Source organism: Megascapheus bottae, chromosome 33 (assembly GCF_031878675.1).
Source record: "Megascapheus bottae isolate mThoBot1 chromosome 33, mThoBot2.hap1, whole genome shotgun sequence".
NCBI lineage: Eukaryota > Metazoa > Chordata > Mammalia > Rodentia > Geomyidae > Megascapheus > Megascapheus bottae.
Window position 1 is genome coordinate 9,823,721 of NC_143541.1, and position 15,148 is coordinate 9,838,868.

Consider the following 15,148-nt stretch of genomic DNA (forward strand, 5'->3'; position numbering starts at 1 on the left):
TTTTCCATCAGGGCTGGCTCTACATCGCAATCCTATCTAAGCTTCCTGGGTAGCTTGAGCCTCAGTCTGGTTCTAAATGAAATGATTCACGGAAGAGCTGAAGTAAGGGGCCTCCCACTAGGCCTCTTTGTAGACTTCCTCACAAAGTCCGGCTGTCCCCTGGGCACCATCTGTTCCTTAGGACAAATGCCAGGAAAACCAGCATGATCCAGAATTCCCCATCAGCACCATCTTCTAAAATGTAGGCCAAGGTTTATCAAATGTGCTTTATTCCTAACAAAATGCATGGTAAGAACTTAAATTTAAACGACGGCATGAGTCCTGAGGTTGAGAAAAAGAAAATATGCTAGCGGCACTGGTTTCCAGCTCTCAGGAAGGTGTTCTCAGCAGGGTGAAGAGGTGAGGCTGGTGGGAACCACACCTCCCCTCCTCCCGGGCGGCCCTAGAACCCCAGCCCCCATGCCGGCCAAGGCTGGGCTGCCTCTCCAAGCTAGGACTGCACTGCAGCACCAGAAGCTGTGGTCTGCAGCAGCTTTGGAGTGTAGCAGGCCATGGCTCCGGATCTGTGGAAAGCCTGTCACTGGCTGTGCTGTTTCTTAGCCACCGGTTCCTCCTCCTTCTCCTCCTGCTTCAGCCATCTCTCCAGGAGCCCTGCACTACCTCTCTTGGCTGGCAGTGGGCTCTTCTCAAGGAACTGGCTGGACCACTGCGGCACATTCAACTCTTTCTTCGGGAGGGCTTTGGGTCTTTCCTTTATGGGTGACTTTGTGACCAGCCATTGCATCATCTTTTGGTTACTACCACTTGCTTTGGGCTCCTATATGAGGTGGGGAGAGGGGAAGAGGGAGACAGAAGGAAATTTATAGGATCTGCCTTGAGTTTTAGAGGAGGGTCACCTCCAAGAGCAGAAAGAGGACTTAGAGGAGCTGGGAGTTTGGCCTAGTGGTAGATGCTTGCCTAGCATGCATCTGGGTTTGAGTCATGGTACCACATACATAGAAAAAGCCAGAGGTGATGCTGAGGCTCAAGTGGTAGAGCTCTAGCCTTGAGAAAGTCCAAGGACAGTGCTCAGGCCCTGAGCTCAAGCCCTGGGACTGGCAAAAGAAAGGAAGAAAGAAAGAAAAGACATAGGAACTGGGAAGGGAAGCAGCACTGAGTGTGCTATTAGAGAAGGCTGCCGCACAGGATGCTGCAGCAGTGAAGCAGCCTCGGAGAAATGAGGTAACTCGGGTTAGAAAACCAGGAGGCAGCAGTGCTGGTGACTCACACCTGTAAGCTCAGGAGGCTGAAGTCTGAGGCTCAAGGTTCAAAGCCAGCCAGGGCAGGAAAGTTCATGAGACTCTTACCTCCAGTTAACCACTAGAAAATAGGAAGTGGTGCCTTGAGCTGAAGAGCGCAGGGACAGCGCCCAGGCCCAGAGTTCAAGTCCCACAACAGACCAAAAAAAAAAAAGACTAACCCCTACCTTTTTAACCATCAAGTTGACAGGAGCCAGACATTCAGGAGTATTGTTGCGAGAGTTGTTCACCACTGGAGAGACTGGGTGGAAAGTGATGTTCTCTGTGGGATGTATTAACTTCAGAGCTTCCTGAGGTGAGACCTCACCAAAGTCTAGCCATTTGGAGACCGCTTCCTCTCCGTCTAATATGGCAGGCATCCTAGCCAGGAGGTCAAGAGAGACGTTAGTGAGGGTGAGGAGACAGGGGCTTGAGTTCACTGATGACTGAGTCACTGGAGGGGAAGCCTCACACTGTCTGTCACGTGCTTTCGGATGGAACTTGAGGGTAGCAGAGTCAACCCTTGGAGACACGAATTATAATGACTCATACTACAGGTCTTTTTGAGACAGGCTCTGACTATGTCACCTAGGCTGGCCTCAAACTTGAAATCCAGCAGTCTCAGCCTCTCAAGTTTTGAGAGTATGGAGAAGAGGAGGACCATGAGAGCTGAGAGAAAACCTAGCTAAAAAAAAGAAAGAAAGAGGGGCCGGGAGTTTGGCCTAGTGGTTAAAGTGCTTGCCTAGCATGCATGAAGACCCGGGTTCGATTCCTCGGTACCACATACATAGAAAAAAGCTGGAAGTGGTGCTGAGGCTCAAGTGAGAGCTCTAGCCTTGAGAAAGTCCAAGGACAGTGCTCAGGCCCTGAGCTCAAGCCCAGGACTGGCAAAAAAAAAAAAAAAAAAAAGAAAGAAAAGCTGGAACCTTTCATGGCATTAAATACCACAGAATTGGCTTCTTTTATTGATGATAATGGTGGCGGCTTCAAACATGGTTATATTTTCGAAAGCTTTCTTCAGTGAAGAAAAGCCACAAGTACAAATGCAAACGGTACAAAAGGGTTCCAACAGTGACACAAGCTAAGTGAAGGAGGCAACTCATTAGATCAAATATTCAAAAAGAAACCCAAAAACCCAAATAACTTTTATGCTCAAAGCTGAGCGCCAGTGGCTCACATCTGTAGTCCTAGTGACTCAGGAGGCTGAGATCTGAGGATTGCAGTTCAAAGCCAGCCCAGGCAGAAAAGTCCACAAGACTCCAATAAACCACTGAGACCTGGAAATGGCACTTGAACACAGAGAGGCTCTGGAGTAGTGCTTAGGCCCTGAGTTCAAGCCCCAGAACTGGCAAAAAAAATAAGAAAAGTTCATGCTCTAGACTAATTAATGCAAAGTGTAGTTTACAGTTCGCTGGCTAATATTACAATTGATTTTAGGAGCTCTATATTAACAGTTAAATGGTTTGCATGTGCACACACACATAGGCCAAAACCAGGGCTCAACTGAGCACTGGGCTCAGGAACTGTCCCTTAGCCCTTTGCACAAGGCTATCATTCTACCATTTGAGCCAAAAGCTTTTGTGGTGACCGGAGATAAGTCTCCTGCCTCAGTTGATTTTGAATCATAAACTTCAGATCTCAGACTCCTGAGTAGCTAGAATTACTTTAATGTATTTTTCTTTAGTGTGCTGGTACTATTCATTTTTGTTTTGTTGTTGGTTGTAGGACTTGAACTGTGGGCCCGGGCTCTGTCCTTGAGCTCTTCAGCTCAAGGCTACCACCCTATCCCTTGAGCCACAGCGCCACATTTGGATTTTTCTATGTATGTAGTACTGAGGAATCGAACTTGGGTCTTCACACATACTGGGCATACACTCTACCACTGGGCCAAACTCCCACCCCAAGCTACCTGCTTAAAAGCAGATTAACAGACCGGTACTTGTGGCTCAAGTGGTAGAAAGGCCCTGAGTTCAAGCCCAGGACTGGCAAAAATGAAATAAAAGAATAAAAGCAGAGGAAGTGCGGAGGAGGCGGGGAGGTGGCTTACGCCTGCAGTTCTAACTACTCAGGAGCCTGAGACCTGAGGATCACAGGTTGAAGGAAGCCTAGCAGAAATGTTCCCGGTGAGAGTCTATTTCCAATTGACCACTCAAAAATGGTAAGTGGTGCTGTGGCTCCAGTGACACGAGCACTGGCCTTGAGCACAAACCGGCTCAAGGACAGTTCCCAGGCCCTGAGTTCAAGCCCCATGACTGACAAAAATAAATACATAAATAAAGCCGAGGAGGAGTCTTGCCTGTGATGGATGTCACTCAGTCCTCTGCAGGAGTCCACGGTGATGATGGTGTAGGAGTAGAGGAGGTCTCCTCCCTCGGGGGGCGCCCAGCAGTCAAAGATCCCTGCCATGGTGAGCAGCCTCCAGTTGTCCCACAGCTTCTCCCAGTTCTCCGCGCTGCCCACTGTACCACTGCTACTTGACTACAACCGATGAGCAGATTAGACATACTCAATCATCCTTCCATAAGCACAGAACCAGCTGCGTCACACCACAAAACAGGGTCATTCTAGAGACAATTCAGCCTGGAAGTGGCCCTGTGGCTCAAAGTTGTCGCGTGCTAGCCTTGAAGAGCTCAGGGACTTTGCCCATGCCCTAAGTTCAAGTCCCACGATTGACCAAAAAAAAGCTCAGAATTAATTCAGCCTATTCTCATTCCCGTTCTCCCTCTCTCTCTGTTGTGAGGCTTGAATCAGGTCCTGGATGCTATCCCTCAGCTTTTGCACTCAATGCTAGCAGTGTAGCACTGGAGCTACAGCTCCACTTCCAATTTTCTGGTGGTTAAATGGAGGTAAGAGTTTTATAGAAGTTCCTGCCAAGGCTGACTTTGAACTGCCATCCTTGAATCTCAGCCTCTTTAGTAGCCGGGATTACAGGTGTGAGCCACCACAACCAGCTTCAGCCCATTCTTTATCACTAGATTCACTGTCATCAACGGAAAGGGGCTTGGAAGTTGCTAGGTTTATAGTTCCTGAGTACTCTTTCTTTCTTTCTTTTTTTTTTTTTTTTGCCATTCCTGGGGCTTGAACTCAGGGCCTAAGCACTGTCCTTGGACACTTTTGTGAAGGCTAGTGCTCTACCACTTGAACCACAGCACCACTTCCGGCTTTTTTGGCTTTTTCTAAGTATGTGGTACTGAGGAATCAAACCCAGGGCTTCATGCCTGATAGGTGAGCACTCTGCCACTAGGCCATACTCCAGGCCTGTTCCTGAATACTTTCTTTCTTTCTTTTGTGGGTCATGGGGCTTGAACTTGGCTAGGGCGCTGTCTCTGAGCTCCTCAGCTCAAGGCTACCTCCCTACCCTAGAGCCAAGCCCCACTTCCCATTTTCTAGAGGTTAATTAGAGATAAGAGTCTCAGGTTCTTTTGTGCCTAAGCTGGCTTTGAACCTTGAACCTCAGATCTCAGCCTCCATAGTAGGATTACAGGGGTGAGCTACCACACCCAGCTCTGAATACTTTCTTCACATGGAATTTTTTAGGCCATCTATATAGGTAACTTGAACCCAAACCCTTCCAGTGTCTTACTAAAGCAATCTTCTACACAAAGCTCTCCCTACTCTCCTTGTTCATCGTGCCAATTTCTGCACACTGTTGAAGCTTCCACTTTAAACCTGGAATACTGAAGGCTAAGAAGTGTATTACTTTTACTCCACTCGAAGAAAAAAGGTAGGCAGGGCCAGGAACATGCCCTCAGTACCACATACACAGAAAAAGCCAGAAGTGGCACGATGGCTCTAGTGGCAGAGCGCTAACCTTGAGCAAAAAGTGTATAACGACAGTGTCCAGGCTTTGAGTTCAAGTCATAGGACAGAAAGAAAGAAAAAAAGAAAAAGAGCGGGCCAGGAGTTTGGCCTAGTGGTAGAGTGCTTGCCTAGCATGCATGAAGACCAGGGTTCGATTCCTCGGTACCACATGCAGAGAAAAAAGCCGGAAGTGGTACTGAGGCTCAAGTGGTAGAGCTCTAGCCTTGAGAAAAGTCCAAGGACAGTGCTCAGGCCCTGAGCTCAAGCCCAGGACTGGCAAAAAAAAAAAAAAAAAAAGAAAGAAAGAAAGGAAGGAAGGAAGAGTGGAGCAGCTTCCTTGGTGTTGCTGCCTGCTCAAGGGGAGCTCTTCTATGGGCCTTCCCTCCTGACACTTCTTCTGAGGACTGTCTCCAGTTGCCAGGGAAACAGTGGTATCAAACCACAACCCTCCAACCTTAGCCTCCTGGTTAACATAGAAGTGAGCCACTGATACCCCACTTTTTTGGAGGAGAGGGGGACAGATCTTATTACTAGCTCAGACTGGCCTCTTCTGTCTCAGCCTTCTGATTTCTCTGGTAGTTCTGAGAAACCCATCACTAGGTTATTTCACTGAATAAACACCACAGGGTGTACTCACACAAACCCACACAGTTCAGCCTATCACACATCCAGGCTAGGGTATAGTGACAATGGACATGTACTCTGTCACTGACTGAAACAATTTATGACTGTGATTTGTCTCCTGGCCTTCCCAAAAATGCACTGTCGGTGCAGCTGCCAATACCTTTTCTGTCTCCACTTGGGGAAAATAGATGAAGTAAGGCTGCCTCTGGCTTGTTCCCTGACACCGCTGCCATTCGTAGAATCCATCTGCCAAAACAACACAGCGCCTTCCCTTTCCCAGAGGTACCTGAGAAAAAATGTACAAGGTGCTAAATCATGTTTCCTAGGGTCCTGTTGTATGGACTTGAATTAAAAGAAAAAAAAAATCCTCAGGTTCAAAATGGTAATCCTTGAGGGAAGAAAAGGAAAAGAAAGAAAAAACACCTGGTCATGGGGCTTGAACTCTGGGCCTGGGTGCTGTCCCTGAGTTCTTCAGCTTAAGGATAGCACTCTATCACTTACGCCATAGCACCACTTCTGGTTTTCTGGTCATTAGTTGGAGGTAAGTGTCTCACAAACTTTAGTTCTCAGGCTGGTTTTGAACTATTATGTTCAGATCTAAGTCTCTTGGTGGCTCAGGCCTGTAATCCTGGCTATTTGAGAAGCTGAGATTGAGAAGATCTCAGTTCAAAGCCAGCCCAGGCATAAAAGGCTGTGAGACCCCTTTACAACTGAGAGCTAGGTATGGAAGCACACATCCATGACCCTAGCTATGATGGGAAGCTAAGCATGTGCTCGGGCAGGCAGTGAGACTCCACCCCAAAATAACCAGTTGAGGTATGGCCCAGTGGGACGATGTCTAGTAAGCATAAAGCCCTGAGTTCAAACCCCAGTGCTACCAAAGTAAGTAAATATGTAAAAAGAATATTTACTGGAGCCAGGGTGTAGCACATATAAATACATACATTAACACATACAACACACTACGTTCAATCCCTAGCACATCAAATACATTTTTTTTTTTTGCCAGTCCTGGGCTTGAACTCAGGGCCTGAGCACTGTCCTTGGGTTTTCTCAAAGCTAGAACTCTACCACTTGAGCCACAGCATCACTTCTGGCTTTTTCCTATGTATGTGGTACCAAGGAATCGAACCCGGGTCTTTGTGCATGCTAGGTAAGCACTCTACCACGAGGCCAAACTCCCGGCCCCATCAAATTTAATACTAACATAAGAGCCAGTGCCTGGCTTATATCACTATCACACAGCTATAATCCTAGCTACTTAGGAAACTCGGATCTGTGAGAGGGCTGGGAGCATGGCCTAGTGGTAGAGTGCTAGCCTAGCATGCACAAACACCTGGGTTCGATTCCACAGTACTATATACATGAAAATAACTGAAAGTGGTGCTGTGGCTCAAGTGGTAAAGCTCTAACCTTGAGAAAGCCCAAGAACGGAGCTCAGATCCTGAGCTCCAGCCCCAGGACTGGCAAACAAAAAATAAAAAAAAAGAAAAAGAAAAGAAAAGAAAATCTGTGAGGCTCATCTCCAATTACCCATCACAAGAAGCGCTATGTGGCTTAGTAGTAGAGTGCTTATTTGAAGTCCTGGGTTTGATTCCTCAATACCACACAAACAAAAAGGCCAGAAGTGGTACTGTGGCTCAAGTGGTAGAGTGCTAGCCTTGAGTGAAAAAGTTCAGGGACAGTGCCCAAGCCCCACAAATGACAAGACAAAAAGAAATAATAATAATGATGATAATAATAAAGAAGACCAACAAACCTTAGAAGTATAATTTGGACAGACATTTATACACCCATGTTTATAGCAGCATTATTCACAACTGTCAACATGTGGGCTCAAACTGCTTCCCATTTGACAAATGGATAAACAAAAGGTGAATGAAACATTATTCAGATTTGACTAATACAGCTAGGCGTGGTCCTAGCTACTCAGGAGGCTGAGATCTGAGGATCAAGGTTCAAAGCCAGCCAGAGCAGAAAAGAACCTGAGATGTTTATCTCCAATGAACCTCTAGAAAACAGGTAGTAGGGCTTGGCTCAAGGGTAGGGTGGTAGCCTTGAGCTGAAGAGCTCAGGGACAGCGCCCAGGCCAAGTTCAAACCCCATGACACACCAAAAAAAACAACCCTGAATACATTATTTGGTAGGAGACGTGCTGTGCTGTGCTGAGGCTGAGTCGGTTCACAGTTCATGGCCCCAGCCTTACCTTCTTGAGCCATGGGCTCTGTGGTGGCTAAGTTTCCACAGCTCCCCATATCCTTCAAGCTTGAATGTGGAAAGGCTTCCAGCTGTGCTAGCCCAAGTATGAGGCATGGGTAAAGAAGCCAACCTAGACATTCACTTCCACCATCATCTGAACCAGTTGAGCACAGTCAATCCATAGACTAGGGAAGACAACTGTATGAAATCAAGTTTTGGTCCACTAGTCTGTTATTAAACAGAACAGTATTCAATATTTATAACTGGGAGTATTCCTTGGAATCATCTTGTATTTCTTAGATATGCAAAATACTCAGTAAACCCGAGTGTGTGTGTGTGTGTGTGTGTGTGTGTGTGTAGAAAGAGAGGAAAAGAGGACAAGCTTTCCACCTACCTTGAAGGATCTCTTCTCCATCATGGTGTCACTACGACAGTTGGTGGTGTTGAACTGCAGCTTGGATGGATCACCTTCTCGGAACCATGAGGGGATCAAACCCCACCGCATGGGGAGGATGACCCGCTCTGAGGAGTCTGAGTCCTGCCACAGAAGAAGCATTCCCCATTTGTCAAGAGGACTGAGGGCCAGGATCCTGGCCTCGTGGTAGAGTAGACAGAAAAAGTCACAAGTGGTACTGTGGCTCAAGTGGCAGAATGCTAGCCTTGCGGACAGTGCTAAGCCCTGAGTTCAAGGCCCAGGACTGGCAAATAAGAAATTAAGCCAGGCACAGTGGCTCACACCTATAATCCTAGCTACTCAGGAGACAGATCTGAGGATCACGGTTCAAAGCCAGATCGGGCACTAAAGTCTGTGAGACTTTATCCCCAATTAATCACCAGAAAAAACAGAAATGGTGCTGTGGTTCAAGGGGTAGGATGGTAGCCTTGAGCTGAAGACTTCAGGGACAGCACCCAGGCCCAGGGTTCAAACCTCATGACCAAGGGGGGAAAAAAAAGAAATTTAAAAAAGCAAATTTAGTATGTGTACTACTGTTGAAATGCAAAGACTAAAAGATGATTAAGACAGAAACAGTCATCCAGAAAATGCCTGTAATCCCAGCACTAGAGAAGCAAGGCAGAAGTATTATAAATTCAAAAATAGCATAGGCTTATTATAGTAAGAGCCTATATTAAAAACCAAACTGGGCTGTGGGGTGTGGCCTGGTGGTAGAGTGCTTACCTAGCATGCATGATGACCAGGGTTCAATTCCTTGGTACCACATACATAGAAAAGGCTGGAAGTGGTAGACTTGAGCCTTGAGAAAGCCCAAGGACAGTGCTCAGGACCTGAGTTCAAGCAAAAGAAGGAAGGAAGGAAGGAAGGAAGGAAGGAAGGAAGGAAGGAAGGAAGGAAAAGAAAAGAGAAAAGAAAGACCAACCTATATGGTCTGGGAGTGTGGCTTAGTGATAGAGTGCTTATCTAACATGTATGAACCCCTGAGTTTGATTCCTCAGTACCATATAAACAGGAACAGCCAAAGTCCTGTTGTGGCTCAAGTGGTAGCGTGCTAGCCTTGAGCACAGACAGGCTGAGGGACAGTGTCCAGGCCCTGAGTTCAAGGCCCAGGACTGGCCAAAAAAAAAAAAAAAAAAAGAAATGCTAGTGACTCATGCCAGTAATCCTAGCTACTCAGGTGGATCCCAGTTCAAAGCCAACCTGGGCAGGAAAGTCCCTGAGATTCTTTCTTTTGTCCGTTGTGGGACTTGAACTCTGGGCCTGGGAGCTGTCCCTGAGCTCTTCAGCTCAAGTGCCACTTCAGGTTTTCTGGTGTTTAATTGGAGATAAGAGTCTCAAGGTCTTTTGTCTGGCTTTGAACTGTGATCCTCAGATCTCAGTCTCCTGAGTAACTAGGATGACAGATGTGAGCCACAGCAACCTGCAATTAGTCACTTTTAACTCAAGTGTGCTCACTGGACAACTGTAAATCAAACCCAAAGATGAGAGCAGAGACTCAAGATAGCTGAGACCAAAATACTGAGAAAATTGCTTGCATTAGTCATCTTTGCCCATGTAGACAAATGAAAGAGGAAATAATTTGCAAATCACTGGTTTTTCAATGCAAATTTGCAGTCTATGGCCGTTGGGATTCAGATGAATAAACTGCTGAAAGGTTTCTAATATTAATAATTTATGGGCTTAAGAAAAAAATACCAAGTGGGGCCGGGAGTTTGGCCTAGTAGTTAAAGTGCTTGCCTAGCATGCATGAAGACCCGGGTTCGATTCCTCGGTACCACATACGTAGAAAAAAGCCAGAAGTGGTGCTGAGACTCAAGTAGTAGAGCTCTAACCTTGAGAAAGTCCAAGGACAGTGCTCAGGCCCTGAGCTGAAGCCCAGGACTGGCAAAAAAAAGAAAAAAAATACCAAGTTAAGAAACCATGCAAGCCAGGCACTGGTGGCTCACCCTTGTAATCCTAGCTACTCAGGAAGCTGAGATCTGAGAAGACTTTTTAAAAATCTTTTTTAAAAAATTTATTAAACATTGATTTTTATATCATATTTAAATGACTTTTTTTTTTTTTTGGTCAGTTATGGGATGTGAATTCTGGGCCTGGGAGCTATCCCTGAGCTACAGTGCCACTTTCAATTTTCTGGTGGTTGATTAACTGGAGATAAAGAGCTGAAGAGCTCAGGGACAATGCTCAGGCCCAGTTCAAGCCTCACTGCTGTGGGATAGCATGGGGGGGGGGGAAACACATGCAATTCTTTTTTTCTCAATACTGGGTCTTGAACTTAGGGTCTTGGGCTCTTAGCTTTCTTGCTCACAGCTGGTATTCTACCACTTAAGTCACACCAAGTAGACTGGGTTTTTGCTGGTGAGTTGGGATATGAAGTCTCTCAGACTTTTCTGCCAGGATAGTTTTGAACTAGGATCCTCATGATTTCAGCTTCTGAATAGTTAGGATTAATGCATCAGCCAGTAGCCACCTGGCTAAATCCTAGCAATTATAACAAATCTTATTACAGACCTACAGCCAAATACAACTTCAGAAAGTCCATACCACTAAATGCAGTTTAGAGCTGTTTGGGAGACCAACTTTCTCCACTCATGGTTCCAACATTTGTGTATATATGGAATAAGGACTGCTGGACCTCAGTTTCAACTGTCAATCACTTATTGGGCACTATGGCAAGTCACAATCTTTCTGTATTTCTGTCTTTCTATCTGTTAAGTCTTTTTTCCAGAGATATTAAGGAAAGAACGAGAGCTAAAAACAGCAAAAATAATCATTTTCTTCCTTAGTCTTTTCTTTCAAAGATGTTCTCTTTTCGTTTCCCTAATTTCCTTCTCATTAAAAAAATATTTAGGGGCCTGGAGTTTAGCCTAGTGGTAGAGTGCTTGCCTAGCATGCACAAGGATCTGGGTTCAATTCCTTCGTACCACATAGAAAAAAAACCAGAAGTGGTGCTGAGGCTCAAGTGTAGAGATCTAGCCTTGAGAAAGTCCAAGGACAGTGCTCAGGCCCTGAGCTCAAGCCCAGGACTGGCAAAAAAAAAAAATTAGGGTTGGGTGTTTGGCCTAGTGGTATTGTGCTTGCCTAGCATGCACAAAGACCCGGGTTCCATTCTGCAATACCACATATGTAGAAAAAGCCGGAAGTGGTATTGAGGCTCAAGTGGTAGAGCTCTAGCCTCGAGAAAGTCCAAGGACAGTGCTCAGGCCCTGAGCTCAAGCCCCAGGACAGGAAAAAAAAAAATTTAAGTAGCCACGCACAGCAGAGATCTGAGGGTTGAAGTTCAAATACAGTGTGGAGAGTAAAGTCCATGAGACTTTGATCTCCAATTAAGTGCCAGAAAGCTGGAAGTGGTGCTATGGCTCTAAGTGGTAGAGCACTGTCCTTGAGTGAAAAAGCTCATGCTCAGCACCCAGTACTAGCTCACACAAAACAAGTTTCAGCCGGCTGTGGTAGCTCCTGCTTATGACCTTAGCTACTCAGGAGGCTGAGATCTCAGGATCAAGGTTCAAAGCCAGCCCCGGCACAAAAAGACCTGAGACTCTTATCTCCAATTAACCTCTAGAAAATAGGAAGCAGGGCTTGGATCAAGGGGTAGGGTGGTAACCTTGAGCTGAGGAGCTCAGGGATAGCACCCAGGCCCGGAGTTCAAGCCCCATGAAAAAAAAAAAAAAAGTTTCAATAGGGAAGTAAGGTTTGTATCCTCTAAAAATGACTCAAGAATAAACCATTTCATGTAAATGGCTTCACTCAACCACAAAAATCAATGCTGAGATTAGGGGTATAGTTCAGTGACAGAGCATGTGCTTATAATTTGCAGAGCCATGAGTTCCATCACCAGAAAAACTTATTTAAAATAATTATTTATGGGGGGGGAGGGAAATGGGTACCAAGACATGTGAAAGGGTATCAATGTATGTGAATTAATGCACCTTCTATCTGGCAAATATCATGTAACCCTTTTACTAATTACAATAAAAAAATAAAGTAATAAAAAAATTAAAATAAAATAAAATAATTATTTATAAATGATAATGTAGGGCCGGGAGTTTGGCCTAGTGGTAGAGAGCTTGCCTAGCATTCACAAAGACCCAGGTTTGATTCCTTGGTACCACATACATAGAAAAAAAGCCAGAAGTGGTGCTGTGGCTCAAGTAGTAGAGCTCTAGCCTTGAGAAAGCCCAAGGACAGTGCTCAGGCTCTGAGGTCAAGGCCCAGGACGGGCAAAAAAAAAAAAAAAAAAAAAAAGACAGTGTAAATGCAGAGATGAGTACTTCTGACTGTCAAGAGATTTGAAGAGTGTACATCAGAGGTATAATCAACTTTAGAACCTGAACTCAGAGCCAGGAGTGGCTCAAATGATCCTGACTGGTGAGACTTGAAGGCTGCTGTCTTTAAGGATATATTCAAATGTGAGGTTGATATAAATTGAGCATGTCTTAAATAGCACTGACAGTTAAACTGATTTTGAAGAATAGGCTCGTATCAGATTGGAAGGTAGTGATTAAACTTTTTTTTTTTTTTTTGCCAGTCCTGGGCTTGAGCTCAGGGCCTGAGCACTGTCCTTGGACTTTCTCAAGGCTAGCGCTCTACCACTTGAGCCTCAGCACCATTTCCAGCTTTTGTCTATGTGGTACCAAGGAATCGAACCTGGGTCTTCGTGCATGCTAGGCAAGCACTTTAACCACTAGGCCAAACTCCCGGCCCCGGTAGTGATTAAACTTTGTGGGCAGGGAGTTTGGCCTAGTGGTAGAGGGCTTGCCTAGCGTGTGAGAAGCCCTGGGTTCGATTTCTTGGTACCACATTCATAGAACAAGCCACATGTGACCTTGCGGCTCGAGGGGTAAAGCGCTAGCCTTGAGAAAGCTCAGGGACAGCGCCCTGAGGTCCAGCCTTAGGACTGGCGGACATACATAAATAAATAAAATACTTGGATGGGTCATGCAGAGTGGTTCTCCACCGGCGGCCACATTATGGGTTAAGGCAGAGCAGGCCTGAAGTCACCGGGAGTGGAATGGGCGCCACGACTCGGGACTCCTACGCCACGACGCAGGAGAGGTCGAGGCCCCGCGTGGTGCTCGATTACCTTCTCCAAGTGCAGCCGGGAGAGCAGCACCGGGCTGCAGGACCGAGGGCTCTGGTTGTACGAAGGGCAGTACTTCTCCGGGTCCCTCCACTGCGGGAGGCGCCGCCGGCCCCGCCGGTCCCGGTAGGCACAGGCTCTCGCGATGGCCTCCCTGGGCAAGTGGCAGGACGTGCGGCCACACATGGCGGGTGAAGACCTGCGGGTGCGGGAACGCGAGGGCGGACCTCAGCCCCGGGCCCCGGGGTCCCGGGCAGAGGCGGGCAGAGGAGGGCGGGGGGGCGGGCGCCCCGGGGCCCCGGGGTTAGAGGTCCGGGGGGCGGGCGGGCCGCCCGGAGCCCTGCGCACTCTCACGCAGCGGCGGGTCCCGGAGCTGCCGGGGGTCCCCTCGGGGCTGGCGGCCCGGTCACCCAGGGGGCAGACGGTGTCGGGCCCGCTGAGGCCCCGCTGAGGCCCGCACCACGCCGGGCACGGGGCTCCGGGGAGGTCGCCCAGGCAGCTTCACAGCGGAGGGGGCGGCGGCGCACGGGCCCGCGGCGTCCTCGCGGCCCTCCTCGGCGCCGCCCCGCGCCGGCCCGCCGCCGCCTGAGGCCCCGCCAGCCGCCGCACTCACACGCCTGCGTGTCCGGGAGTCAGCCGCTCCAGCTCCGGCGCCCCAGGAGCCTCTCCTCACAGCCGCCCCAGCCGCCAGACGGAGCCCGGCCCCGCCCAGGCGCTCCTCCGCCCCGCAGCCCGCGCTCCCGACCCCGCCCCCAGCAGCTCCGCACCCCGCCCTCACAACGGCCCCGCCCCCAGCAGCCCCGCGCTCCGGACCCCGCCCTCACGACGGCCCCGCCCCCAGCAGCTCCGCACCCCGGACCCCGCCCTCACAACGGCCCCGCCCTCAGCAGCCCCGCGCCCCGGACCCCGCCCTCACAACGGCCCCGCCCCCAGCAGCCCCGCGCTCCGGACCCCGCCCTCACAACGGCCCCGCCCCCACAACGGCCCCGCCCCCAGGCCGTTTCCCTTCTCAGCACCCGGTGAACTTTCCCAGCTTTGCAGCGGGGCCTGGGAGCAGCTCTTGTCACCTGTTCCAGCCTCCGGAGTGCTCGGTGCTGCCAGCCTGGCTGACCCGGACGGGGCGGACTCCCATCAAGAGCCGCGGCAGCCGGCGTCGGCTGCAGTCCAAGCCCAGCCTGCGCTGGGAGAGGCCGGGCCTTGGGGCAGCCACAGCCAGAGGTGGACTGAGCCGGAGGCGGCGCCAGGTAAACCCCAAGCCCTCCAGTTTCACTTGGGGAGGACTCCAGGGAGGTACGGCCTCGAGTGTGGGTTTATTTTACAGATGAGATGGCCTCCTTCTAGGTAAGTTCAAGAGAAAGGCGTGAGGATTTTATTCACTTCTGACACTGCGCTCACAGGTAGGTAGGTCAGCTAGATCTGGACAAAGTAAAATAACACCCCCCCTTTTTAATAACTAAACTTTTATTACTTAGAACAATTCATGAATTTCATTCCGGGCATCTTTCTCAGTTTGTGATGGATCCGACAGGTAAATCTAAACTTACAGAAAGTTTAATCAGCAATAGCAAATTCAAAAATGGCCATCCTTATAATATTAGCTTGTACACAAATATCCGTATCTGTTTACTGCACCAGAACCAAAAGGATTGCCTATAGTAAGGTCTGTTCCTCAATCAGTTTTTTTTTGCCAGTCCTGGGCTTAAGCTCAGGGCT

The 15,148-nt window shown here is 48.5% G+C and overlaps 1 protein-coding gene across 1 annotated transcript; it reads right to left on the reverse strand.

Moving 5' to 3' along the window:
• Positions 1–248: 248 nt before the first annotated feature.
• Positions 249–14,149, reverse strand: Hmces (5-hydroxymethylcytosine binding, ES cell specific). Its single transcript, XM_090323864.1, has 7 exons — positions 14,049–14,149; positions 13,439–13,634; positions 8,296–8,439; positions 5,863–5,988; positions 3,574–3,755; positions 1,466–1,658; positions 249–817 (listed from the first exon to the last, which is right to left on the reverse strand). Exons 2-7 carry the CDS (start codon positions 13,619–13,621, stop codon positions 578–580), a joined length of 1,068 nt encoding a protein of 355 aa, XP_090179990.1. The 5' UTR covers positions 13,622–13,634; positions 14,049–14,149; the 3' UTR covers positions 249–577.
• Positions 14,150–15,148: the final 999 nt, after the last annotated feature.

What these genes read in the sequence shown, in the direction of transcription:
- Hmces (XM_090323864.1), bottom strand. Translation starts at nt 13,621, where the DNA reads ATGTGTGGCCGCACGTCCTGCCACTTGCCCAGGGAGGCCATCGCGAGA. An exon ending in CCCGGCTGCACTTGGAGAAG is followed by an intron (nt 8,440 to 13,438) that starts GTAATCGAGCAC and finishes CTTCTGTGGCAG; the next exon opens with GACTCAGACTCCTCAGAGCG. An exon ending in CTGAGTGACATCCATCACAG is followed by an intron (nt 1,659 to 3,573) that starts GCAAGACTCCTC and finishes CCTCCTGGCTAG; the next exon opens with GATGCCTGCCATATTAGACG.